Here is a 27,447-nt window from a genome sequence, read left to right on the forward strand (position 1 = left end):
ACTGCAAGCTTTCTGGTGGGGACCATCTTTTCTGTTTGTTCAATGCCTAGCACAGTGTGGTCTCGGTTCATGTCTAGGGTTCCTAGGCACTCTGGTAATATAAATAAATAATAATAATACTTTCCTATCTGATGGGAGTGTTGTGAGGGTTAATGCTTGTAAAGGGCTCTATCATTAGTAAGTATTGCAATCCATCTTGGGGAGAAATTTTATTATTTTTTCTTATCAGTGTGAGAAGAATTATAGGTCTCAGAGAGATCTTGAATCTGAGAGAGAGGCCATTTTTCAGGAGTTGTGTTGTTAGAAGAATGTTCCATCTGTCAGAGAAATTCTCACCTTTGTTATATTATCTATGAAGTTCAGTAGTTATTAATTTCTTAATACGCCATCTTTAAATTATACACAGTTGAAAAAGTTTTGTAACAAAATATTTTAAAGGAAAAGAAGGATCTTGTAGTTAAAGCACAGAACCGGGAGTCAAGAGACCTGTGTTCTGTTCATGGTTTGCTGCATGCTTCCTATATGATGTTGGGCAACTCACTTAGGACCCTGTTACAGATTTATCTACTGATTTTGGATGTCCACTCTGATTTTGGATGACACCGAGGGCCTAAATTGCTGAGGGGCTGATCATTCTTAGCTCCCACTGAAATGCTTAGCACCTCTGAAAGTGAGACCATAAGTGTCCTAAGTGGGCCACACAAAAATCGAAGCACCAAAATTAGTGGGCACTTTTACAAAACTTGATCCTTCAGTTCTTAATTTTATTAATCTGTGAAATGGAATTGTGAGGCCTAAATCATTAAGACAGCCTCAAATAGAAGTTACTATAAAAGGTGCAAAGTATGATTATTGTAAAAGTTTGTTTCCTGTGCAATTGGCAATTAAGCTGATGCAGATTTAAAAAATTTAATTCGCAGCCCAGCTGAATTTATGTAGAAGTTTCTAATTAAGAGTATTTAATAAAATGTTAGTTTTTAGCATCAACAGTAAATTGTGTAAACCATGTACAAAGTTTTACATAATGGAAACTATTGAATGATATCTCACTATGTATTTAATTTCAGATACTGTTGCCTATTTACAGCAAATGTTTGAACTGAACAGGGTGTCATGAATTAGCCTAACATACAGGCTCAGTTTTCTTGAATACATCACATTCCTTAAAGACAAAGTAAATAATTCCTGCTATGTAAGCAAACAAGTTATACCTTTGAATTAATCCCCAAACACATTTTGTACATTTCAAACCATTTAACGTGTGACACCATAATACAGACCAGTACAAGCAATGTTTAATTTATATTGTAAACATATATTACTGCTACACTTAATCTATAAAGCAGTTTGCATGTGTTTATGTTGGGGTGAGGAGTGGATTACAGGACACCTTTCATGTGACAATGAACATACATTCACATTTTCAGAGAAAATTCAGAAATTTAAGATCTTAGATTATTAGGGTGAAATCCTGACCCTATGGAAGTCAGTGGGAGTTCTGCCATTGACTTCAGTGGAGTCAGGATTTCATCCACAGCGTAGAAAGTGTCTCTCTCTTTGGACTTGTTTGTATTTCTTTAGACATCCTTGTGTTTGCTTTTTAGTTGAAACTTGCACTGCACTGTATATAATTTATATTGCGTTTGTTCCTACATAACATATTCTGTGAATCCTTCATTCTGGGTATGGTAAAGTACCTAGTCTGCATTAACTCATTAAGAGTATCACCGCATTGCCTGCTGCTTTAATTTAGCTCCGAGTGCAATTGTCTTTCAGTTTTGCCCACACATTTTGGACATCACCAATCTCCACCACTGCTAGGGACAAATTAAATTTCACATTTACTTGATGTGGTTTAACATACATTTAAGAAACCATTCTCTCTCATCCATTAACAATATATCAGAAATTATAGTTTGTCTGAAAATGTGTTTTAACTTAAAAATATCTGGTGTAATAAATATCACAATTTTCAAAAAGGACAAGGTAGATTAGCTTTGTGAATTTGTTGATGTTTCTCCTTGGTTTGCATTTTCTGCTTGCACTGAGTGATTCAAAAACTGTCCTGTAGCTCCAGTATATAACCTGGATCGCATTGGCCATTTCTGAAAGACAGGATACAAACAAGGTGTCCAAAAAGTGAGTCTCTCTAAAACATGTGATATGATTTCTGAAATATAAATGAATGCAGAACTTCAAATAGTAATGAAGTCTATGGTTATCTCCAAAAATGTTTGGTTGTCGTGTCAGTGCTCAAATAATAATGAACAAAATTATTGAAAACTGTATAATGAAATCTCACTGTATCATGCAGAGTTGCTGAAAATCCCCATGAACCAACAGAAAAAACATGGTAAATTGTATTCATGTGCAGAACGTAAACAAATGTTGTAGCTGTATATTAGGTAAAAACAGAACATTCCTGTATATGGCAACAGGAATTCTATTTTGAGCTTGTGGTGACAAATCACTTAGGCAGTCACCCTAGAGTTTGGGCGGGTTGCTGCACCTATGAAGAACCCAGCTGACTTCAGTTTTTCCACATGCTATCAATTGCTGTATCGGAGCCTGAAAATTGACTATATAACAATGGCACTTAACTCAATATATCTGCTCCCTATCAAAATCATATCTGATCACTCACAATTTTTTATTCCTGTTGGCTCTTGCAGATCCAACACGGTTCTAGGAGAGAAAGCTGGAATATATTTCTTCTTGTTCATTATCAGAACAGTTTACTTATTTCCAATTACAAGGCAAATAATTTACATTGTACAAATCTACTGACAGCACTGTGGTTGTATAGTTGGCACTGAGGGCATAACTTCAAGTATCGGAATTACATAGACACAAATGAGGACAATATTTAAGATGCATGAGAAGGAAAGAACTCAGATTCTGGGTTGATTCTGTAGGGCTGGGCATTAAAAAAGCCAGTCTTTTCTAGACATTTGATATAGAAATAGCTGAGACACAATAAATACGGCACCACACTATGCTATTAGTACAATGACACTTCTCAGAGTAGATCTGCATCTTCAGTGCCATTCTCATGAGGTTGACTTCAATAGGACCCAGGATATCACCCACGGTTTAGAATGGCATCAGAACCCATCAAGAAAACTCAGATTTAATGTCACTAAAATAAGAGTGACAAATAAACAAACATGGATATACAGGCATAATTTCATTGAGGAGTTCTGGTGTAAGAGTAGCGCTCTCATGTCTTAAATCTAACACTGAATTTCTATTGTCACATATACGGTACCACTATGTCCTGGTTTTGTAATATTATACTTACTGATTGAGATTTCAAAGTAGCGCCAGGCATTTAACCATTATTCTTCCAATTTAAAAATTATTGTGTATTTTCATCTTCAAAATTTAGTTTCCATTCTCACATATATGAAACCTATTTTTCTATTTCATATTTTTTAATAAAAGTTAGTGGTTGAGATTTCAAAGCAATTCAGGGGGATTTAGATATACATTGTTGGGGGTATTTATTTATAGCCACTCTATGGCTTAATGTTTTTAACATTGTTACTTTTGTGGTAACCCCCTTCCCCTTCTCCCCGCTATTATTGTAGAGGTGCATTATTTTTTTAATTTATATTGCTGCAGCGTTTGTAGTTTTTGCTCTAAAAATAAAAAACATATGTAAAAATGTTGAATTTTATGAAAACATTGAGGTAATAAAACCAGATGAAACTGGCAATGTGTGTTTGGCTTGAGAGGGGAAAAAATAATAATTCAGCAAAGACTGCTGGGAAATATTGGCAGCTGCTTAAAAAGTGTGTTGGTTAGTTTTTCCAACTTTGAATGAAAGATTTACATGGATCTTTGGTGGAATTTTTAAAAAGCTAATTAATTTTAAGCATACCAAATGGTGTTTTACAATCCAGGAGTGTTTGTTTCGGTTTCTAAAATCTTGCATAATTACAAAAATGTATTTTAAATATTTTGCTTAATACCTCTGGTGTTGCTCAAATTATTTTTAGATAACTATACCCAGATTACATTTTTTTTTTACTTGTACATTTGGAGGCAGTTAAGTTTAAATGGAACTTCCCCCTTTTTTCTTAGTGATTTTGACTAAATTGTTTATAATTATATTATTAGAAGTATTGGGGTTTTTTTTGGGCGGGGGGCTACAGCAATTATTTACAATTGATTATTTACAGACCACGGGGGGGGAGACGGGGAATGGTCTTTTTTTGAAGGGCTGTACAGGTTTTGGGAGACAAAAGCATAGTGGTGGCAGTTGTTACCATCTGACCTTTCATTGCATACTTGGTTTGACTAAGAGGGTTTAACCGGGTGAGAATGCACTGAGCTGTACAGTGGTAACCAGGTTTTATTATTAGAATTAAATAATTTTAAAATTTACTGTTATGTTTAATACTTCTATTGTACTAACTTGTTTGATATTTTTAGCACATTGTAAAGTTTTTAACTTTTGCAATAATGCTTTAATGTTTTACTTAAAATTGTAAAGTGACATTTTTAGCTAATGTTTTTGGTGGCTTTAAGCTTATTCTTGTGCTTTTTTGCACATATTTTTAGCTGTAATTACTTTTTTTTATAATTACCCTGGGTTTTATTTTTTAAATGTTAGTGGCATTTAATGGACCTTTGCCATGCTCTACCAAGCACTCTTTTCCATAAGTACATTGAATTTTTTTATGTTACTGAATTTTTTAGGAGAGAATTCAGTACTATATTTTAGTAACATGGATTTTTTCTTGCATTTCTTGTCTAATACTATTTTCCGGGAGTTCATTTTCCACCCAGTTCCAGTCTCCCTCTATCACTTTCCTGTGGAGTCCATAGGAACATCCTTTAAATCTAACCCATTCCTCCAGTGCCCTGGAAACCTCCTTAAATTGAAATCCTTTCAGTGCCACTGCTAAACTGCTGAGTTGCAATCCTTGAGAATAAAGCTACATATATAATAAATTAAGTTACCTGCTCCACATGAATGGAATTTGAATCACAGAACCAGTAGGTTAGGATTTTTTTAAGACCGTTTTTTACTTGACTTTTAAGAATGTACTTTGACTTTCAATTTTGTTACTTAGGTATTTTTTATTTGGCATACAGCAAAACTATGCTAAGTTGATTAGAGTGTACCACACATCCAAAGTTATCCAAAAAATTTATATATTACACATATACACACACACATCCCATTACATGTTTTGGGATTGGCTTTATTTATTTCATAGGAACCAATTTTTTTTTTTTTTACAGCAAGCTTTGTTCATATATGACTTATTCTTTACCTTATTTTGTGTTTTAGGCTTATTTTGTTTATTGTAAATTTTTAGGGCGCTTCCCCTTATTGTAGTTAGTTCAAACATTTTGTTTTTTAGCTTATTGACCCATTTACCTGTTTTAGTTACCACAGACATTTTGTTTTTAACCTGATAAATTATTTCCCTTCCTAATCCTAACTTCCAAGAAATGAGGATTTACCCATAAGAATGGCCCTACTGGGTCAGACCAAAGGTCCATCTAGCCCAGTATCCTGTCTTCTCACAGTGTCAGTGCCAGGTGCCCAGAGGGAATGAACAGAACAGGTAATCATCAAGTGATCCATCCCCTGTCACTCATTTCCAGCTTCTGGTAAGCAGTAGAAGCTAGGGACACCATTCCTGCTCATCCTGGCTAATAGCCATTGATGGGCTTATCCTCCATCAATTTATCTAGTCCTTTTTTAAACCCTGTTATAGTCTTGGCCTTCACAACATCCTCTGGCAAAGAGTTCCACAGGTTGACTGTGCGTTCTGTGAAGAAATACTTCCTTTTATTTAGTTTAAACCTGCTGCCTATTAATTTAGTTTGGTGACCCCCTAGTTCTTGTGTTAGAAGTAGTAAACAACACTTCCTTATCTACTTTCTCTACACCACTCATGATTTTATAGACCTCAATCATCATATCTCCCCTTAGCCATCTCTTTTCCAAGCTGAAAAGTCCCAGACTTATTAATCTCTCCTCATACGGAAACCATTCCAGGCCTCTACTAATTTTTGTTGCCCTTTTCTGAACCTTTTCCAATATATATTTTTTCAGATGGGGTGACCACATCTGCACACAGTATTCAAGATGTAGGCATACCATGGATTTATATAGAGGCAACATGGTATTTTCTGACCTATTATTTATCCCAGCATTCTGTTCACTTTGACTGCCTCTGCACACTGAGTGGATGTTTTCAGAGAACTATTCACAAGGACTCCAAGATCTCTTACCTGAGTGATAACAGCTAATTTAGATCCCATCATTTTATATGTATAGTTGGGATTATGCTTTCCAATGTGCATTACTTTGCATTTATCAACATTAAATTTAATCTGCCGTCTTGTTGCCCAGTCACCCAATTTTGTGAGATCCTTTTTTAGCTCTTTGCAATTTGCCTGGGTCTTAACTATCTTTTGTAATTTTGTATCATCTGCAAATTTTGCTACCTCACTGTTTACTCCTTTTGCCAGATCGTTTATGAATATGTTGAATAAGACTGGTCCCAGAACAGACCCTGGGGGACACCACTGTTTACCTCTCTCCATTCTGAAAACTGACCATTTACACCTATCCTTTGTTTCTTATCTTTTAACCAGTTACCAGTACATAAGAGCACATTCCCTCTTATCCCCTGGGAGCTTACTTTGCTTAAGAGCCTTTGGTGAGGGACCTTGTCAAATGCTTTCTGAAAATCTAAGTACACTATATCCACTGGATCCCCTTGGTCCACATGCTTGTTGACCCCATCAAAGAATTCTAGTTTAGTTACTTATGTTAAGCCAGGCCTACAACTGTCTATTAATTTTTAAATTATAAAATAAAAACAAGTATATTTGGCTCACTTTGAAAGGCAATAAAATATCTGTCAACATTTTTATTACAACAAATCTGATATTATGAGATATTAAATGGATCACTATTAAGGTATCTGAAAATTATCTGTGTTAGTATCTTTAAATGTAATCATGTTTCTTGTTCAGCATATATAAATTGTACTTGCATTTTTATTTTAACTTTCATACATTTGTGTATGGTAAATATTTGTTATGCCTGTGTATTGTGAACATTTGAGATTATAAAATCTACAGTTACATCTAGAGCTTTATTAAAAGTGAATACTGTGATTTGACCACAACATACCTTTTTGTATTACCAACACCAATTTAAAAACAAAATTACTATTAAGAGGATTAGAAAATGAGCCAACTATTCAGTTTATTATAGTAGCATGAGAATAGTGCATCTGCATAGTTTGACTGTCCATATTAATTAAATGCTTCCCCGGCTTCTGTCTTTTTTTAATGGTTTCCAAATATTACAATGGCCAATCCTGCTCACTGCACTCAGTCAGCTAGTTCCATTGAAGTCAGTGGGGTGAGTCATGTCAGTAAGGGGCAGAATCTGTCTCGAAATACATAACAAATATTGACTATTCCATGAAATATAGCTAACTTCAAGTTAAAACTTGATTTAATAGATTAAATATTAGATGTATTGTTTTCTTAAGAAGTCTCTACTTTTTCCTAGCTGATTTAAGTGAATCTCTTGTGCTTATAATGCCATGTGAACCAGTAACCTACATCTCTGAAAATGTACATTTACTTTTAAATTATGAACAATTACAGTTTCAGTAATTAACAATGAACTCTCCTTGATTGTCTTGGAAACTAATATTCAAGGAACTTGTGGGAAATCAGAGAACATTTCAAGATTAATCCTAATTGAATCATCCTGAATTCACCAGAATGTTACACGTAAAAAACCCCCAAAGTATTCTTTTAAAAAAAAAAAAAAAAAAAAGCCATGATATTAGAATTGAAGGAAAATAATGGAAGATACATACATTCATCTGTCCAATGCATTTTTTGTCCCAACTACTCCTTCATGATAATGCTTTTCCCCCCTCTGCATCCTCACAAGTTTTTCTGAAGGAGAGCTAACGCTACGATTAAAAACTAGAGTGAATGCATAACAAAGAGACCTTAAAGTGCCCTTATATATTTAATGCATATGCAGCCAAGAAGAATTAGTGCCCCACCTAACATCTTGACCTAAACCTGCGACTGGATCAATGAGAGAAAGAGAACAACCAAGCACTGTACTGTTTGGAATCATCTTATACCCAGGTATAGTCACTAGAATTGGTACTAAAGGATTTTGTGACCCATACTCTGGGCTTCCCCTTAACAGTGAGCCTTTACACTAGGCCCCAGTGTTCTACTGCTGCCCACTTCATTCAGTTGTGCCAGCTTTAACTATGCTAGAGAGCTTGGGCTTTTGTATTTTAAACCGTGATCCAAAGCCCATTGAAGTTAGTGAAAGGACTCTGATTAACGCCAATGTGTTTTGGATCAGGATCATTTAAATCAGTGGGAGTTTGGTGTCTAAATACCTTGGTGCCTAAAGACTGTGGTGATTGGAACTACTGGAACTACTCATATTAGAAACTATTTTTGATTTAGCAAGGTAAATATGAAGATTCTGGCTATCCCTCAGCTGCCTTACCTTGACTGGGTGCAGGTAGCCATCCCCTCTCAGGGTGCCCAATCCCTCCCCAGGCAACTCTTCCTCATCCTGTAGGCTACGGGTAAGGTGTGCAATATAGGTGGTGGCCAGGAGTAGCACATCCAACTTGGAAAGCTTGGTGTCAGGTGGGACAGAGGGCAGGGTCCTCTGCAGCTCCAGAAAGGCATGGCGCAGGGTCTGCACTCGGCTACGCTCCCGGGCAGCATTTGCAGCTGCTGGTCTCCCAGCAGTTGTCCCAACTCGTTGTCCAGCTGAGGAGGAGGAGCAAGAATCACTGCCAGATGCTGGGAGCAGCAGTGAGTCAGGCTCCAAACAAGAGCTGGAGATCGCCTTGCTGTTCTCAGATACATTTCTACAGTCCATTTGTGACTTCTCGGGTGGACAGAGACCTGTAATCAACAAGAGCAGCTCTGAAACCATCCAACCCCTGCAGCAGTAGCAGTGCTGCAAACCCATGGTGAAGCTCAAAAACTTCAGCGAGAGAACAAATAGACCTTGCAGTGCAAAACCTTTCTGTCTCAAACCCACATGCATGTACTCAAGTGTAACGTAAGCCCTCTAATATGCTGGGGCAGGAACTGTGGATGACAACTTCATTCCTCTGGCACAATGGAACTGTCTACAGCAAGAATGTGTAGAAGAGAGCTTTCTTAGGAATCAGTCCAAGACTGTGGAAACAACTTCCACAGGATCTAGGAATTACCAAAAACCTCAACATCTTCCATTCAACTGGAAGGTTCACTTCTTCAACCTTGTCTTTGCTAATATAAACCCATCATATATTATATAAAAATCCTCACACAATTTCCTCCCTGAGAAAGGGAAGACATGAAGGAAAGACCACATTTGACTGATGCCAGTAATGTCACTTGCACTATTGGAAGGTGTTCACTTGGTTGTTGTACAAGGAATAGAATAGAAACCCCAAAAGTTGTCAGCTAGAGCAAACAGCAGGATTCCTACCTGCAGAACTGTGGATCACTTCTCTACTGTGCAGTGTTATTTTATCCGTGTTGGTCCCAGGATATTAGAGAGACGAGGGTGAAGTAGTACCTTTTACTGGACCAACTTCTGTTGGTGAAAGAGACAAGTTGGTCCAATAAAAGATATTACCTCACCCGTCTCACCTCTAATATCCTGACTTTGCTACAACAACACTGCATACTAGCTTTTGTTTTCAATTTCTGTTTTGTTATTTGATATTTAAAAAAAAACATGTCTCATGAAAGATCCCATTTCTAACCTATTTTCTTATCTCCTACAGCCATACTTCAGTGAAGTGGTGGAGAGCCGACAGAAAGCAATGAATTAAGGAGGGCAAAATTTGACCCATTATTATGTAAGACCAGAAGCAGGCCATGAATGCTTTCCATGTCTGAAATTGTTTGAGAATCATCTAGCTAGCTCTGTCCTCTACATTAAAATTTTTTTTTAAATTTAAACTTTATTCCAGTTTGGGTTTTTTGGTCTTTGTGCCAGAGGACCTAAACCTGTCCCTTGAAAACTACAACAAAAATGATTCAGAGAAAAGCTCAGAACAATCAGTGAAAAATTCCTTCCTGACTTTCAAAAAGGACTGTCAGAGAATCCCAATCACAAAACTGACTAATGTTCCTTTAATTTATTCAGTCCCATATAGTAACCCAAGTTTTGCTTCAACTACATTACTACTATACTTGACTCCCATCTCAGCTGGCAGTCTTTTTCACCAATTCACCACTCTTTGTAAAATAATACCTCCTGAAGGACCTGATTCTGAAGCCTTTGCTCTGGCAGAACTACTGAGTGTATGCCAGGTATTTCATATATGACAGGGGCTGGTTCTCCCAAGTTGGAGATCGGCTGTCATTAGTGCTCTCCTGTGTAAACAAAAACAAACAAAAAGTTAATAAACCTTCTATTAATTAAATCCAAAGACATTGTAATCTGATTCTGCAAAGCATTTAAGCATATGCTTAAATCCCATTGTAGTCATCATATTATAGGATGGAGGTGAGAGTAGTGAACAAAGTCAAAAGGGCTATGGGGAGGAAGAGAGAGAGGAACAGGAAGAAAAGAAAAAAAAGAAGTGGAAATAGAAGAATGAGGCTTATAAGTCAGCTTTTTTACATTGTCCTCTCTAATTTGATGATGGTGTATGTGGGTGCATGAATGAATGTTATTTTATTTTGCTGTGATTGATTTGGAATTAGTTTGGCTCAGATAATATATTTGAATACACTTGTTCACTTAATATCACATTCTAAACAAAAAATGTGATATTATTTACAAAAATACTTTTACGGGGATTGTAAGTGCTTGTAATTCAGAGGAAAATCCCCCATAGGTGTTAATATTTTATTAATTTCACAATGAAAGATTAATTATGTAAGTAAGAATTCTCACCGGAGTGCCTGTGAATTTTTTGTAAGTAAAGACTTAAGGATTGATACAGAGTTCTACTGGTACAGTGGAGCTTAGTTATACCCTGGTAACTTATATCAAAAAACCTAGTTTCCTCATCTTTCTCATTCTCTCTCTGAGGTGGAGAGCACTCCCCAAAGTACACTGGCTGAAATCCTGACTCCACTGGAGTTAATGGCAGAACTTCCATTGACTTCAATAGGGCCAAGATTTTACCTGTGCACTGATTCTAGGTTTTAGATCAAGTATGTAACACGGTACCCCATAGACCCAAAAAAGTGTAAATGAGAATATAAAAAAATGCAAAGTATTTATTTATGGCAGCAGCTGTAATCAATGAGTTAGCGGCTTTCTGAACCCAGAGGAAGGTTGTATTTGTTATGAAGTGTTGCTCAATAGATTCATTGTTTTCAATTAAACAAAATTTCATACTTAGGACTGATCCTGCATCTTCTGCACACCCAACATTTTCTATATGGACTTCCTTAATAGGCCTCATAAAGAGACATGTTCCAAAATACAGTCTATTTGAAAACAAAAATGTATTAAGCCAATGGTTAGCAAAAATTTCCCATTTAATTTGTTTTTAAAATTCCACTGGAAACAGCTTTTTTTGTTTTTGTTTTTTTTCATTTTAAACAAATAAAACATTCCCTTGCCATACAGGTATTTGCAAACCCAAATATTACAGCATTGTGTACAGACTAATCTGAAAATGAAATAGTGAAAGTAAATTAGAAAAACATCTTTCTGTTTTAATAGTCTAAGGTGTTACTTGTATATGCTTTAAATGTATGATGTTACATGGACATCATCAATTTGAAATCTAGTCAATTTAAAACAACAACAAAAATAGTTAAAAGTAGTTTCAGGTACTACATCATCCCTAAGCCCTTCCGCCCATTTTTTGTGGTTTTACAATCACATTTTCTTATTTATAAAAAATATTTTTCTCTTCCTTGTTCCTGTGTGAGAGAAATATTCAGACAACAAGGGAATCTGATTATCTAGTTAACTGTGCAAGAAAAAACAGTGAAAATGAGTGTACAAAGTAAGCAAACTGGAAAAATATGGAGAGAACATTTTGGGAATTGATTTATAGCACTCTTCAGGTGTTATTTGCAACAATAATAGGTACAAAAATTTCAGACTGTGATTTTTTTAAAACCGATGATGTCCATTTTATCTGTCTGTGACCATTTAAATGGAAATATTTTGATCTTACACAATGAAACATTAAGTACTTGTATGTCTGAATGAGAGGTTATATATATAAAATTTAAATATATATATATATATATATATATATATATATATATATATATATATATATATATATAAACATCTTGCACTGTGTGTATGTATATATAACAACATATATAACAACATCTTGCACAGTGTGTGTATGTATTAGTCAATTTAAATATATACACACACACACGTCTTGCACAACATGTAAGTGCACACAAAGTAATACACACTAGTAAATGAAATTCTCTGTAGAATGTACAGCAATGGCCTTTATTATATATGCAGAAAAAAGTTAAATATTACCTTTTAAATATTTTTCTTTATCACGAGTCTTCAAAAAATAAAAAGTCCAGTTGTGGCTAATGTATTATCATTATGCCTCAAGTCTTTCCTTTCAAAATCTGTGTCTCTCTCTGCAAATAGATTTGTCCCAGTTCTGCATACCATTTTCTATTTAAATCCACATTTTAGACAAGGTTATCTTTGACAACTTCCCTTCCTGTGGGATTTTTTTTCAGATGCTAATGATTTCAGTTATTTCTAGTACATCAACAAACAAAATTACATACAAACATTCAAAAGTGGTACACACAACAAGTCCTTGAATGGACAGCTGTGGCAATTTGTTTCTAGCTTTGGACACTGACTTGAACTTTTAGGGGATTTTTTTAAATTGAAAAATGGTAAAAAAATGAGGAGTAATTCTATTCAATGTTAAATACTTGGGATCTTTATCTGCATTATCTACCTCCACCCCAAACTTCTGCCTAGCAGCCTTACCCCTTCTCCGGTGTGTCTGTTAGTCAACAAAGGTTCAGATATATATTAAAGAGGGGATATTTAAATAGACTAAAAATTGTGCGATTTTGTACAGTTTTATCTGTTCTGTTACAATAAATACTATGGAACTTACATTGATTAAAGTTAGACTTCAATACGGTATATGAATTAGGAAGAGTTTTACTAAAGGAATAATTTGATTTTAAATCGTGAAGCTAGCAATTGAAATGCTCTGCCACAAAGTCTATTTAATTTAATATAAAATGTTATATAAAAACAAAATGGAGAGTGATATTTTTATGGGACTGATCGCATTCCTCTAAAGAGATCAGCTTTCCTGAATGCCACTTTCTCTTTTGAAAAGCTTGGCTTTTATTTTTAGTTCGTTCAAATAAGAGAGACCAGCAAGGACTTTTATAAATGTCCTTTTTTATCTGTTGGACCCACGTGATCATTTATCTGACCCTTGCACTAATCAGAAACAGTTGACAGCAATTGTGGTACTTTTGTAACTTACACTCCTTCTTACTGTACAGGATTTTCAGCAGTAAAACTTTAAAGAAAATGATACAGAGGCGAGCCCAAGGATGGAAGCCTCAAGGCATTGAATCTGAACGGGACTTACTGGTAAATCAGGTCTAACTCTTCTGTATTATTAATTGAAGCAGGATGTTCTGTGTTGTATAAAATATTATAGTCGGAACTCATAAAGCAAACCCCCTCGTGGAGCTTGATCCCAGAGCCAATGCTAGGAAGATCTCAGCACGCTGCTGAAGGGTGACTTACTTTTTCCTCTTGGCGCTGCCCGGAGCAGGAGGGCTGGCGGGCGCTGATTCAATCAGCCCTGGGACCGGAGCTCTGGCTAGTCTGCGCGAAGCTTGCAACCTCCCTGCTTCTGCAGTCACATTATCCCTAATCTCCCACAGGCAGATGCCGGCAGAGCCTTTTATAAGGCACGGGGCGGGCTGTCTGCTCTGCAGTGCGGAACCCGAGCTCACCTGCACGCCAGCCCCTTGGCTCCGCAGCCCGCTGCTTAGGGGAGCGGCCGCCCACTTCCCCACGAGTTATTAATCAAGCTGCAGCCCCGCGGCAAGGGAGTGGGGCGAGGCCACCCCCTTCTCCCGGGAGACACCCCAGGCGTCTCCCCGAGGCAAAGAGAGAGGACAAGGGGCGGCTGCCCGCCAACGTCAGTGACCTGAGAGGAGGGGCCGCTTGGCTCCAAGCCTGGGAACTCTGGCGCCGCTTTACTTCTTCTAGCGCTGCAATGGCGGGGGGTGGGACACCCTGGAGCCCCAGCACCGCGGCTAAGAAAGGCTGCCGCAAGCAAGCGGGGTCCTTTCCCCCGGGGAGACCGAGGCTCTGAGCTGGGGAATTTGAGAGCAGCCAGCCACGGCCCGATCGCTGGGCAGCTTCTCCCCCATTGCTACACTTGGATTCTGGGCTCCCGTGACATCGGAACAGCACGGGGCTCCAGTCACAGCTGACACGAGAAACAGGCCTGTCAATTAGCATAAATGAACACTGAGCTCGTGGCTCCCAACGCCGTCCTATTAACAAATGCTATAACACAAGCGAAATCATTAATAACAGTCGCCTCCGCTACTTTAGTGCATCGCACACAACATATTAAAGAGCAAAGTTTAAGACCTCTAGGCACAAGCTTTTTACTGGGAATCTATCAATCAAAATAGAGCTTCAAAGGAATGCAATTAACATATTACAAAACATGGCTCTGAGGGGCTTCATTCAAATAATTTCGAAATCCATCTTAATGAAATTCTGGTTTAGGGGACGAGGGAAACAGACTCCCTTATTCTTAGAGCTGCGATTTGTTCAGGTCTTAGTACCCATGAATCCTACTAAAACATTAGGTTATTTTGGTTTTAGCTGTATGATTTCACAGCTTGTCATTAGCGCACCCTGAGTGATCATTTCCTGTGCGTATTTAATTTCTATTGTCATTACTGCTTCCTTCTCCAAACCTGGCAGTTATTAACCAGGACTGAGAAAATGATGCCCCTGCCAGATTGTACTTGAACTAAAAGTTTGTCGTGAGCTTTCCGTAGAATGAAACAGAGCTGGTACATACGGTTCAACACTATTGATGGCTAAATCTGAGCAGGAGACACGGAGCACAGTGCGAATGGATGCTCTCAACAAAACATTAACAAAAACTTAATCTCATGCAAGAAAAAGGAAATAGTTTCGAGACCAATGAATTAATCATCTTTCTATTGAAAGTCTGGCCTTGGGAGTCTCTGTGCGAATGAAAGGAATGACTATAGTCTCTAGGTGCAAATGCTGAAATTGTTCTTTATAAATATTGTTTTTGTTAGGATAAAGTAACAGTTTTGCTGGAGGGGAGTAATTTAAACGTTGGGCTTGGAGGTTAAACAATCTTTTAATAAGCAAGTTCATTCTTTTCACTCTCTTGCTGTTTCTTTTTATAATTTGGTAGATGTGACCCTTGCATTTCCAAGCAGTGGAAAAATCACAGCTCTCTATCTTTCTTAATACGCTTTCTTTCTCCTTTCATATTAATATTATAAACCCAAAGGAACAGGGTCGTGACTCTTCCAAAATACCCAGTATACGAGGGAAAAAAATCATCCATAGTTGAAAGAAAGAAAGAAAAAGAAAGAAAGAGAGAAAGTGACTGTACAGTGAGACTGAATATTTGATTTCAAAATTAATGGCTAGTAATTAAATATTAGTAACGTTAATGAGAAGAGACATTCAAAATAAATATACAGTGTATAGAATAATCCCAGAACAACATTTTGAATGACGTTTGATTGTGTGATAACATAGACACAATAAATCAAATCTTGGACCTATTAGAAAAATAAAATCTGAACGATTTGTTACTGCTTTTGAAGCCAAGAAAATTAAGAGCTTAATCTTTGCCTATATTTTGAAATATTAGGAAGGAAGTGGGGAGAGAGGGATGATTTAGAGGACAGGGTTCACGAGGTGTATTGGGAAAATAGCTAAGCCAAATATTTCCATCGGGGGCTTTGACTCCTGCAGTATTTATGAGAACCCAAAATTTCAAACCAACAAAAATAGGTGGAGATAGCCGTTTTAAACTATATATATAATGTTTATGAGATGCTCTTTAGTTAGAAATGACAATATATTGTCATAGAACTCATTCAGAATGAGCTAGGCATTACATTAACAGGATGAGGGCCCGAGGCGTGGAGGGTGCAGAATGCAAGGAATTCAATCATCCTGTATTCCAGATCCACTTTTCAAAAACAAAGGCAAAACATAGGAAGACAGCTGTCGGTTTGAAAATGATGCTGCCATCCGCTGTACAACTGGATTGGTTTACAGCGAAATTTAAATAGTTGTATTCCTACAACTAAGATTTGATTCCCACCATGTTCTCGCCACTGGAATCATTGTCTAACAGAACCACTTTAATTTTATTTAAAGCTTTCTTTTCCCGTTTATCCGAAGAGACTCAATAGATTTAAAACAGACCTGTTTCGCTGAGTAGCAAGATTATATTACTACCATATAAAAATAAAATATATGACATTGTGTGCTTGTTACACAATGTAGTTAAAGCCAGCAAATTAATCACCAGACAATAGTATTTACTGGTCAAAGTTATGAAGAGAAAACTCAGACTGATCAAAACAAGAAGTGGGTTTTAGATCTGTTTCAAAGCGCAGGTCATTGTTTTTCTCCTTCACCAATGTCCATTAGTTCAAATGGCTGGTCTATTTTAATATGACTAACTTGTCCATTTTAAATAAGTTATTTAAGACAGAATGTTCAAAAATAGTCCTAATAGTTTAGGACAAATATGTTTGACACTCAAAGATACATTTTTACGTTCCTTTTTGCCCTTGATGCTCTAGGTTGAGAGCCATGCCTGCCTGCTAAAGGACCCTGTGAAGGGAACTCCCAATATTGAGAGGTGAGTAGTAATTACTTCATTATGATTCTTTTTAAATTAAGTAAATCACATCTGCATATTTGAAGTGATTCACTAGGCAGAGAGCTGGGAACATCGTTTAAAGCATGTGTGATATTTTCCTTGTGTGTGCTGGGCTAGAGCCTCAGGCGGTGTATTGTCATGGCGCCATTTACTTCAGAGCTGTGGCGATTTACACTAGGTGAGGAGCTGGACCTAGATCTTATATACTCTGTTCAACCACGGGTAAATATACTACTACTCTGCAGGTTCTCCTGGCTCGTCAGCGATCACCACCAGTCCCTCTTCGTGCAAGGCTGAAATAATATTAAGTTGTAACCTTTTCCAGGCTGTTGCAAGGAAAACGAGACTGTTTTGAGATTAAATACTAAGAATACTACAGAACCGATATTATTTATTATATTATTATGTATTATTAATATTCATCTTTTGTATGTAAGTGCATCTCCATGGTAGCATTTTCGTTCTTGCAGAGGGAGTTTATTCAGTCGAAAATTGTCTTGTAGCCGTCTGCAGTAACATTACGGAAAGTTACAGAGCCCACAGTTCACCGACCCCATCACCTCCCAATGGCATTAAAACAACCCAACCCAGCCCCCCAAACCTCCCCCCTGTAAGTGAGAAACTCATCCCTTCCACAGAGGCTGCAGCCTGCGGCCATCCGAAATCCCAGCCGACCTTCCCACCTACACTGAAGCGCCCAGCCCGCTGGGCTTAACGTGGGCGCTCGCAGGGATGCTCATCACGCACATGCCCGCGCTCCCCGCCTGCTCCCTCCTTGTGAGCTGAGATGGCAGGAAACAAAGGTTATTCGCCAATATAATATTTGATTTGTATAAAACGTTGCAAATTTCGCAGAGGCTGCCACGTCTCCGCAGGCCCAGAGGGGTAGAGGCGCTTTGCTCACGCGGAGGGTCGAACTGGCTGATCGCCTACAAGAGATGGTTACAGGGGTCCCGTAAGCTGCTGGTGCTGCCCACAGAGGACCCGAATGAAACCAAACCGACGCGTTGCCCCTCGCCTCCCACATGTCCCCTGTGGGGCCAGTGGCCGATTTGTGGCAGGGCGTGCAGGTTTTTAAATCTACTCCTGCCTTCCTGTTCCTGGGCTAAGCTCTGCTTACTCCCCGATTGCTGCCTGGCAGGGCCGGCTCCAGGGGTTTTGCCGCCCAAGCAGCCAAAAAAAAAAAAAAAAAAAAAGCCGCGATCGCGACCTGCGGCAATTCAGCGGGAGGTCCTTCGCTCCGAGCCTGAGTGAGCGACCCTCCGCCGGGAATACCTGACAGTGCGGCCCCGCTCCAGAGTTGCCGCCCCAAGCACCTGCTTCATAAGCTGGTGCCTGGAGCCGGCCCTGCAGCCTGGCAATCAGCTGCCACAACAGCTGGGGAAGAAGCCGTGTCAGTCACAACAAGGCCACATGGACCCTAGTGTTCACTGCAGAATGGCCCACATGCGGGGGAGGCGCATCGACCCCTGCTTGGCCAGCCCACCCTGGCTGCTGCAGGGATTACTCAGGAAACCAGCACTGGCTTGTTTCTGTACCAGGTGAAGAATACAGCGGCTTCTTATCCTGCTTAGGTTTTCTTCCGGCCTAATTTGTAATGACAGACCTGGCTCAATGCATGTTCCTCTAGTCAGCTCAGGGTTTAGATTTAAGGCAACTGCAACCTTCTTTTTGAAGGGCTGGTAAATCATGCCTCCCCTTCCAACAACTCCCCAGGGCCCATTTTAAAATGAGAACATGCTGTTTAAACGGAAGCCTCACTTACAGTATGATTTTTGGTAAGAAAAGGGACTAACAGAAACAGTTCTTCCAGCCGTGGCTACCACATAACAAAATCTGCTCAGTTTAAATGAAAGGATAATCTGGTTTTGTAATTACCCTGTGGTCTGTGAAATATAAACTGCATTTTCTGCTTTATTTATCCTCACCAACAGCCAATTCTGGGAACAGGATTTAGCTAGTAAGTTTGTTCATTTATGAGGCAATACAGTAGCAATACTAGTTCCACTCCCTCGACTCCAGCAAAAGCTAATTTATTTTATTAAAATAAGCGGATTTGTCTCAAAGGAGACTTAAAGTCATATACTGGCTTTGATCCATGTACAAAACTCCTGCTGATGGTAATTAAAGTTCCAGAGCAAATCAAAGTCAGCGTAAGGCCCACAGGGAACAGGTAAGCATGTGAAGAGCAGAGCCAGTCAAAACCCAGAATTTCCATTTGTTTTGTTCCATTTGTTGTTTTGTTATATTATCTTTTACGTAGTATTAACGAATATATTTCATATCATGTCGTGTCATAATATAATAGTTGAAAAACTGTATTGTACTTTTAGATTAAAAACCATTAAGGGGAACTGCTACTTACTACAGATTAAAACATTTTATCTTTTTTTGTTTTGTTCAATGTGCCTATTTGTTTTGTAACGAAATAGTTTGACACTGACAATTCCAACAAGAAAACCAGGTAGGCACTCAGTGTATTAATTGGCAAAGCATCTGTTTTCAATATCCTAGAAAAATATCAGTCTAACCCAGGGATAGTGAAAACACCTGCTCCTCTAATTAGCAGATGATTGCCATGTCATCAAATAACGAAAAATACAGAAGTGGGAAAAATATTTAAAAATTAAAATTTTACATTGAAATGAAATTTCAATTTTTCAGAATTTTTTTCTATATGAACTTTTTTAATGTAATATTTTTAATAGAAACTTTCTGCTAACAATATGATTTTGCAAAAACATTGGTCTGTAAAATGGCTTTTCTAACAGAAAATTGCTGATTTTTTTCTGATCAGCTCTAGTGAGGCTATTTAATCTTTTTTTTAACACCATAACCATATGTTTCTCTCTTAAAAAAGAGAGCTTGACATTTAGCTATTTTCCAATTGAAGGGAGTGCTATCGGCAACATGGATTTTTCTACCCTCAATCCTAAAAACATAGATTTTGAAATAAGTATGAATTTATTAACTTTAGAAAACCACATAACAGTTTAGTTATTATAAGGCAATTCACAAAAAAGGGTAGGCAAAGTCACTGTTCATTTTTCCCAATTTGTTATCACCATATGTAAGATAACTGCCAAAAAAGCAGGCAAAACCCAAAACTTAACATTTTGTTTGTTTTTAATTTTTACGGAATTGCAAATTTCAAAAAGCGTCTAAGATGTTTATGAGGAAAGTTTATTCCATCAAAAGCTGTATTTTATGTCTGTGTTGTAGAAGCAGAATATTAAAGTTTCTTGAAAGATCTAGAGAGTGGTAGAGAGCACATAGTATTTTCATTTTGTATCGTCCACACACACTGTTATTCTGCATGACAAGTCACTTAGGTCAACATTCTAAAAGCTGTTCACTAATTCACGGGTGTCTTTCTAAATGATATGCTCTAGTTCAATCACAAGTTGCTTGGCGAACTGCAGGAATCCCTGGGTGAAATTCTATGGCCTGTGTTGTGCAAGAGGTCAGACTAGATGATCATAATGGTTCTTTCTGGCCTTAAAATCAATGACATCTGTAACAAGTGCCTCTGTCTATAGGTGCTGGCTGAGTGCCCACAATTCAAGTTGTCTTTAATGAGAGCTGCAGGTGAGCAGTACCTCTGAAAAAAATCAAATGCTAGCCAGCTCATATTGGATGCCCAAATGCAAAAAACACTCAAACCCTTAAAACTGTCACTTTTTTGGCGGGAGGGAGGACAGGGTGAGTACAAGGGTGAAAAAGACTTCCTCCAAATAACATCCTGCTACAGAGGTCAGGGCATGACTTGCTAACATGTTGCACTGAGTCAGTAATCCAGCTGTTGTCAATTAGGCCCACTCCCCAACAGTATTGACTTTTTTCTTTGGGATGCTCTTTATACAAGAAGCAACTTTCTTCTTTTATACAGTTTTGTCTCCCTTGACCTGAGTATCATGGCGAAAGACAGTTAAAAATAGAAGTGTCATACTCCAGTAAATGTTGGCTTCAGTGACCCAAAACTAATAGCATTTACAAATGTGATTTCAGACATATACATATACCTTCAGATTTTTGTACCATCCTCACGTATTACCCATTGATTTTAACAGGAGCACTAGCAGGTTCATAATGAGAACACCACTCTGCGTTAATGCCTTACTTTTGGGTCCATTCTCCCCTCAATGTAGGCATTTAACTCCATTCTTAAATGATATAGAAATAAGCTAAGTTGGTTGTTCAGAAACATGTAAATTTCTTTTGATGAAAGGCAAATGGCAAGAGATAAAACAAACCACATACATCTGTGCAATCTGTGGTCAGATACTGAACTCCTTACTTAGTCAGAACTTCCACTTGATTTCAGTGAGAATTTTGCTTGAGTAAGGGGGCAAGATTTGGTCTTAATGTGATATAATGGCTAGAGCAGGAGACTGAATCAGGAAATCTGTTTTATTCCAGTGGCCATTACTACCTGTGCCTCAGTTTCCCCAACCTTGAAATTTTTTTTGAGATTCTTGGATGAAAGGTGCCCTAATTTATTTATTCAGACTAATAAAAGGCACCTAATGAGAAGCTCTAGGTCTTGTACAGATAAAGTACCCAAACTAAAATTAGTATATAATGATTACCATACTAATCCCAACAATATAAATTAACCAATAGGATGGATCAGAAATCTAATAGTTCCGCCCTTTCCAGCTACTCCATTCCTCTCATCAAAAGTACCCCCCAAATAGTTAGGCCTTGGCATACGTCCTGAGCATCAAAACTTAAGGCTCTGTAAAAACCCAAGAGGAAGCAATTATTAGAGTTGAAGACCCCTCTCAACAAAACCCTGCTACTAGCTCCCTTCCCTTTTGAAAGACAGGGCTGTTAGCATGAGCACCTCTACTGATGATAACTGCACAAGTATCATACATGGAGAGAGCAGGCTTTCGAGGAGCCAGATTCCAGACCATTTAGGACTTTATCAGACAAAAGCAACTCTCTAAATTGCATCCAGAAAACTAGCAGGCAACCAGTGCATATTACAGAGCACTGGTGTTATTACATTCTCTTGATGTGAAGCTCTGCTTTTTAATAAACAGCCACATTCTTACAGGTTTGATTGGTCTTAAAATTTGGGCTGTCAAGAGTTAAAAAAAAAATTGTAATTAATTGCACAGTTAAACAATAGTAGGATACCATTTAAATATTTTTGGATGTTTTCTACATTTTAAAATATATTGATTTCAGTTACAACACAGAACACAAAGTGTACAGCGCTTGCTTTATATTTATTTTTATTACAAATATTTGTGCTGTAAAAAACAAAAGAAATAGTATTTTTCAATTCACCTCATACAAGTGCTGTAAGGCATTTTTATCATTAAAGTTGAACTTACAAATGTAGAATTATATACAAAAAAATCTGCAATCAAAAATAAAACAATATAAAACTTTAGAGCCTACAAGTCCATTCAGTCCTACTTCTTGTTCAGCCAGTCACTCAAACAAGTTTGTTCATATTTTCAGGAGATAATGCTGCCTGCTTCTTGTTTACAATGTCACTGGAAAGTGAGAACAGGCATTCGCATGGCACTGTTGTAGCTGGTGTTGCAAGATATTTACATGCCAGATGCACTGAAGAGTTGTATGTCTCTTCATCTGCAACCACCATTCCATAGGACTTGCTTCTATGCTGATGACGGGTTCTGCTTGATAACGATCCAAAACAGTGCAGAGCGACGCCTGTTCTCACTTTCAGGTGACGTTGTAAATAAGAAGCGGGCAGCATTATCTCCCGTAAATATAAACAAACTTGTCTGTCTTAGCAATTGGCTGAATAAGAAGTAGGACTGAGTGGACTTGTAGGCTCTAAATTTGTACATTGTTTTATTTTTGAATGCAGTTATGTAACAAAAAAAAATCTACATTTGTAAGTTGCACTTTCACGATAAAGAGATTGCACTACAGTACTTCTATGAGGTGAACTGAAAAAAACTATTTCTTTTATCATTTTTACAGTGCAAATATTTGTATAAAATAATAATGCAAAGTGAGCACTGTACACTTTGTATTCTGTGGTGTAATTGAAATCAATATATTTGAAAATGTAACTAAACATCCAAAAATATTTAATACATTTCTATTGGTATTCTATTGTTTAACAGTGATTAAAACTGCGATTAATCACGATTGATTTTTTAAAATCACAATTAACTTTTTTCAGTTAATTGTGTGAGTTAACTGCGATTAATCAACAGCTTTACTTAATGTATTAATGTAGCACATACTGTAGCTGTCTAATCTTGAGATGACAAAGGCACTAATATCTGAAGAGAGGTCAGCATCCAAAAGAGAACATAATGCTCTCCTTTGTGAGCATGGGTGAAAAAAACCAGTCTTGGCCTCAGCTGTAACTTGGGTGTCCTGGAGATGCTAATATTTAATAGAACCCTCATACTGCAAACCTGAGTAACAAACTTGCTCAATCAGAGGGCTGATATAATCTCTGCCATTTCTTCAGATTGCTTCCCTAGTGAGTAAAAACCTCAACTACACGAGTCAGGTCAGACCAAATGAAATGTAGACCTAAATGTCAATGGCATATCAAAGTCACAATAGCCCATAGCTCTTCACTTACACTCTCAGGGTAAGTCTACCCTGCAATCAGACAACCACAGCTGGCCCGTGTCAGCTGTCTTGGGCTCATGGGATTTGAGCTAAGAGTCTGTTTAATGGCAGTGTAAACTTTTGGACTTGGGCTAGAGCCCAACCTCTAGGATGCACCTCCAGCTTGAGCCCAAATGTCTCACTGCCATTAAATAGCCCCTTAACCCCTGCCCCATGAGCCTGAGTCAGCTGACACAGAGCCATTGCAGTGTAGACATACTCTTAGTGGCCTCACATTGAGCAAGAGGGGTGATAAGATGGAATCCTGTGGTACTTCACACGAGAGGGAGCCCTAAGGCAAGATGAACAATTGCCCAGCTCTGACTTTTTTTTTTTCCTTAGAAGAGGGAGCCCCGCAGAGCAGTCTTAACCAGGTTGTTTAGGACTACAATCATTTACACAAAACATTAGGATCAGCGTTCTCAGAGGCTGCTGATAGATCTAAGAAAAATCAACATGGACACTTGGTCTTCATTTATTGCCAGGAGGTCAATCAATGCAACTACTGCAGTTTCTGTACCGTGCCCAGGCTTGAAAGCAGATTGACTGGAATCACCATAATTGAGTTGCCTCACCACAAACATCTTAGCAAATATTTCCCAAAAATATAAGTTCAAAACAGACTGATAATTGTCAAGATTATCCATGTAAATTTGTATTTAAAAACCCATTAATAATTTTCAGATTTTAATGGAAGCAAAAGCTGTATAATTGGTCGTTATAACATTTCTCTCATATAAATGAAACTATCACCAAACTGAAAGCCTTTTATTTCAGAAGATGTTACCATAAAATAAGCATAAATTAATGCATCCACACATATTATGCAAAATAGTGGTCACACTCTCCTATGTGAGCAAAAAAGGAAAATCTTTTTGTACAAAATATTCTTTAGTGTTTTTTGAATTAAAATATTAGGCTCTTGCTTGGATCATTTCATCATTGGCTCTGATATACTCTAATTATGATGTTGCAATAAATTCTGTTGAGAATTAAGTGAACAGAAAGATGTAGTTGTCTCTGCAGTCTCTGGTTACAGGGGTATCTAACTGAGGAGATGAGGTTCCAATAGATCTTTTATTGGCAGTGAAGTTTGAGAGTCTTTCAAGGTCAGGTGACTGTTACCAAAATAAAAACATACTGTTAAGCACAGTCACATTTTTTCTAAGTCAAATGTGTTGGTCACAATCACGTTTAACATTTACCATTCATTGTCCCTGAATGTGTCTCTCTCTCTCTCTCTCACACACACACCCATGTGCTGATGTGCACTTATATATCAATCCCCTACAAAAAATTTCTTTAACTCTGAGTTAAGCTTGATAAACCAGTGGGCTCCAAAGTGGGCTGCACGCACCTCCGGGGCTGTGCAAGAGGATCCTTCGGGGTGCGTGGCAAGAGGAGCACCGCTGGAGCAGCGCCACTTTTTTCCCCCCCTCCCTCGGCAGTTCGGCAAGGAGTCCGAGTGGCTTTTTTTTGGGGGGGGGTGATAAAAAAAGTTTTGAGACCACTGTGCTAAACTGCAGAACTTACCAAGGCAAAACAAAAAAGCAAGGAAATAAACGTCATTCAAAACCTTTTCTGAAACGTATTTGATCAGTTCCCCTTCTGAATCACAGACTACCTCCCTTCTAATACTGATAGCTCACATATATGTACCATCAGCCTGACCAACCAATAAGCAACCCTGAACTCTGACTACATTTATTGGTTATTTTATCATGTGTTACAGGATTGGTGTAGCTTTCATAACTGGATTATACAAAGTTCTGTGCATAGTTTTGTATCCATGTATCTAAGTGAGATTATACTATCAGATTAAAAATAGCTGCAAGACCTATTTTTCAGTAATGTTTAGGAAAACTCATGTCAATGAATTTTGTTAGTGACTGATATAAATTTGGTACTAAGTTTTATGTAGAGATTGCAGAACTGAATTTTGTACATGTACATGCATGCTGGTGTATTGTAGGGATGGTTAAAGCAGCATTATGGAGAGTTCAAGTGTGGATGCCTCAGTGCAGACAAGTAATTTGCCTGGTGCTGTTGCCTGGTCGCCCTTCAAGAACCAATGCCTTGGCACAGAGCCACTCAGCTACCCATGGCACTGGTACCTCAACTCCTGGGTGCACCAGGGCACCAGCACTGAAGAGCTGTCTCAGTGCAGACACTTATCTCCCTTGCTAATGCAGCCTGCTGCATCAGAAAGTTGAAGCAGCAATGTCATCAAAGATCAGAGCTTGAAGGACAACACATGGTGTGCTCAGAAGCTGACAGTATTTTAAACTTACTTTTATAAAAAACATTTTACTGCATCTGAACTCAGAGCACTTTACAGCTATACAATTCTTACTCATTGTTAAAATAAATTTATATTACATTCTAGAAACAAGCCATGGGGCTCATTGAAATATGCACTCAGCTGGATCAAATTCCAACACACACACACACACACACACACACACACACACACACACACACACACACACACACACACACACACACACACACACACACACAGAGTTTGTTAATGGACATGTCCAATCACATACTCTAGAAACATTTTAGAGAAAAGCTGTTACTTATCATACAGTAACTATGGTTCTTCAAGATGTTTTGTCCATGTGGATCCTATTTTAGATATCCATGCACAAGATCAGAATCTCTGAATAGCAGTGTCTGGTTGAGACACACCTGCATCCTCCACGTCCTCACCTCCCCACAACCAATGGCATAAACAATAGAGCACCCGCAGCGAGAGCTCAGTTCCCTCACTAGTTTAGAATCTCAGTTTAAGGAAAACTCAAAAAAAGCAGGAATGGAAGGCAGTGCGTGGGATCCATAGTGATAAAACATTTAGCAGAAGGGCTGTTATTGCCAGGCAAGTATCATTTTTTTGAGTATTTGTACATGTGGATCCCACTCATAGCCCTGGTCTACACTACGAGTTTAGGTCGAATTTAGCAGCATTAGATCGATTTAACCCTGCACCAATCCACACAACAAAGCCATTTTTGTCGACTTAAAGGGCTCTTAAAATCGATTTCTGTACTCCTCCCCAATGAAGGGATTAGCGCTGAAATTGACATCGCCGGGTTGAATTTGGGGTAGTGTGGACGCAATTCGACGGTATTGGCCTCCGGGAGCTATCCCAGAGTGCTCCATTGTGACCGCTCTGGACAGCACTTTCAACTCAGATGCACTAGCCAGGTACACAGCAAAAGCCCTGGGAACTTTCGAATTTCGTTTCCTGTTTGGCCAGCATGGCAAGCTGATCAGCACAGGTGCCCATTAACTCCCAGAATCGCAAAAGAGCTCCAGCATGGACCGAACAGGAGATACTGGATCTGATCACTGTTTGAGGAGATTAATCCGTGCTATCAGAACTCTGTTCCAAAAGACAAAATGCCAAAATATTTGGAAAAAAATCTCCAAGGGCATGATAGACAGAAGCTGCAACAGGGACCCACAGCAGTGCCATGTGAAAATTAAGGAGCTTAGGCAAGCCTACCAAAAAACCAAAGAGGCAAACGGCTGCTCCGGGTCAGAGCCCCAGACATGCTGCTTCTATGATGAGCTGCATGCCATTCTGGGGGGGGGGAGACCCTACCACTGCCCCACACCCAGCCCTGCACTCTCCCACACACACTGCTTCAAGCTTTTCCCCACCCACACCCAGCCTCTTGGTCTCCCTGCCCCACATCCAGCCCCAAGTTCTTATCCAGAGAGACAATCAAGCTGAAAAGAACCATCCCCACCAGGGGCTAGATGGTTCTGGGAGCATCAAGCCCCATCATCCTTCCACATTTCTGCTTCCCCAGGAACCATCAAAAGCCCAGATCCAATCCTCACATCTTCTGGAGACTGAGGATTCCTGGTGCCCCCCTGCTCTGCT

General features: G+C 38.5%; 2 protein-coding genes across 6 annotated transcripts in view; both read right to left on the minus strand.

Annotated features, from left to right (window-relative positions):
- Positions 1-293: 293 nt before the first annotated feature.
- On the minus strand, positions 294-10,331 carry TCF24 (transcription factor 24). Of its 2 annotated transcripts, XM_030553229.1 has the most exons (3): positions 10,289-10,331; positions 8,531-8,940; positions 294-2,105 (listed from the first exon to the last, which is right to left on the minus strand). In XM_030553229.1, the coding sequence occupies exons 2-3, from the start codon at positions 8,912-8,914 to the stop codon at positions 1,992-1,994; spliced, it is 498 nt and encodes a 165-aa protein (XP_030409089.1). In that variant the 5' UTR covers positions 8,915-8,940; positions 10,289-10,331; the 3' UTR covers positions 294-1,991. The 2 variants fall into 2 exon arrangements, with proteins under 2 accessions (XP_030409089.1, XP_030409088.1); XM_030553228.1 differs by lacking the exon at positions 10,289-10,331 and having other exon boundaries at positions 8,531-9,566.
- Positions 9,722-27,447, minus strand: part of PPP1R42 (protein phosphatase 1 regulatory subunit 42) — a 75,800-nt gene continuing 58,074 nt past the window's right edge. For 3 of the 4 annotated variants that reach the window (XM_030553227.1, XM_030553222.1, XM_030553223.1), the window contains one exon: positions 24,306-24,670. In XM_030553227.1, coding sequence (XP_030409087.1) covers positions 24,598-24,670 — 73 coding nt within the window. In that variant the 3' untranslated portion in view covers positions 24,306-24,597. Of the gene's footprint in view, positions 10,411-24,305; positions 24,671-27,447 lie in introns of those variants that run through there. The other variant, XM_030553224.1, reaches the window with a different exon arrangement.

Source organism: Gopherus evgoodei, chromosome 2 (genome assembly GCF_007399415.2).
Source record: "Gopherus evgoodei ecotype Sinaloan lineage chromosome 2, rGopEvg1_v1.p, whole genome shotgun sequence".
Classification (NCBI taxonomy): domain Eukaryota; kingdom Metazoa; phylum Chordata; order Testudines; family Testudinidae; genus Gopherus; species Gopherus evgoodei.

Coding starts and splice junctions, on each gene's coding strand:
- TCF24 (XM_030553228.1), bottom strand. CDS start 9,085: ATGCATGTGGGTTTGAGACAGAAAGGTTTTGCACTGCAAGGTCTATTT. Junction 2,106..8,530: donor GCTACCTGCACCCAGTCAAG/GTAAGGCAGCTG, acceptor CCTGTCTTTCAG/AAATGGCCAATGCGATCCAG.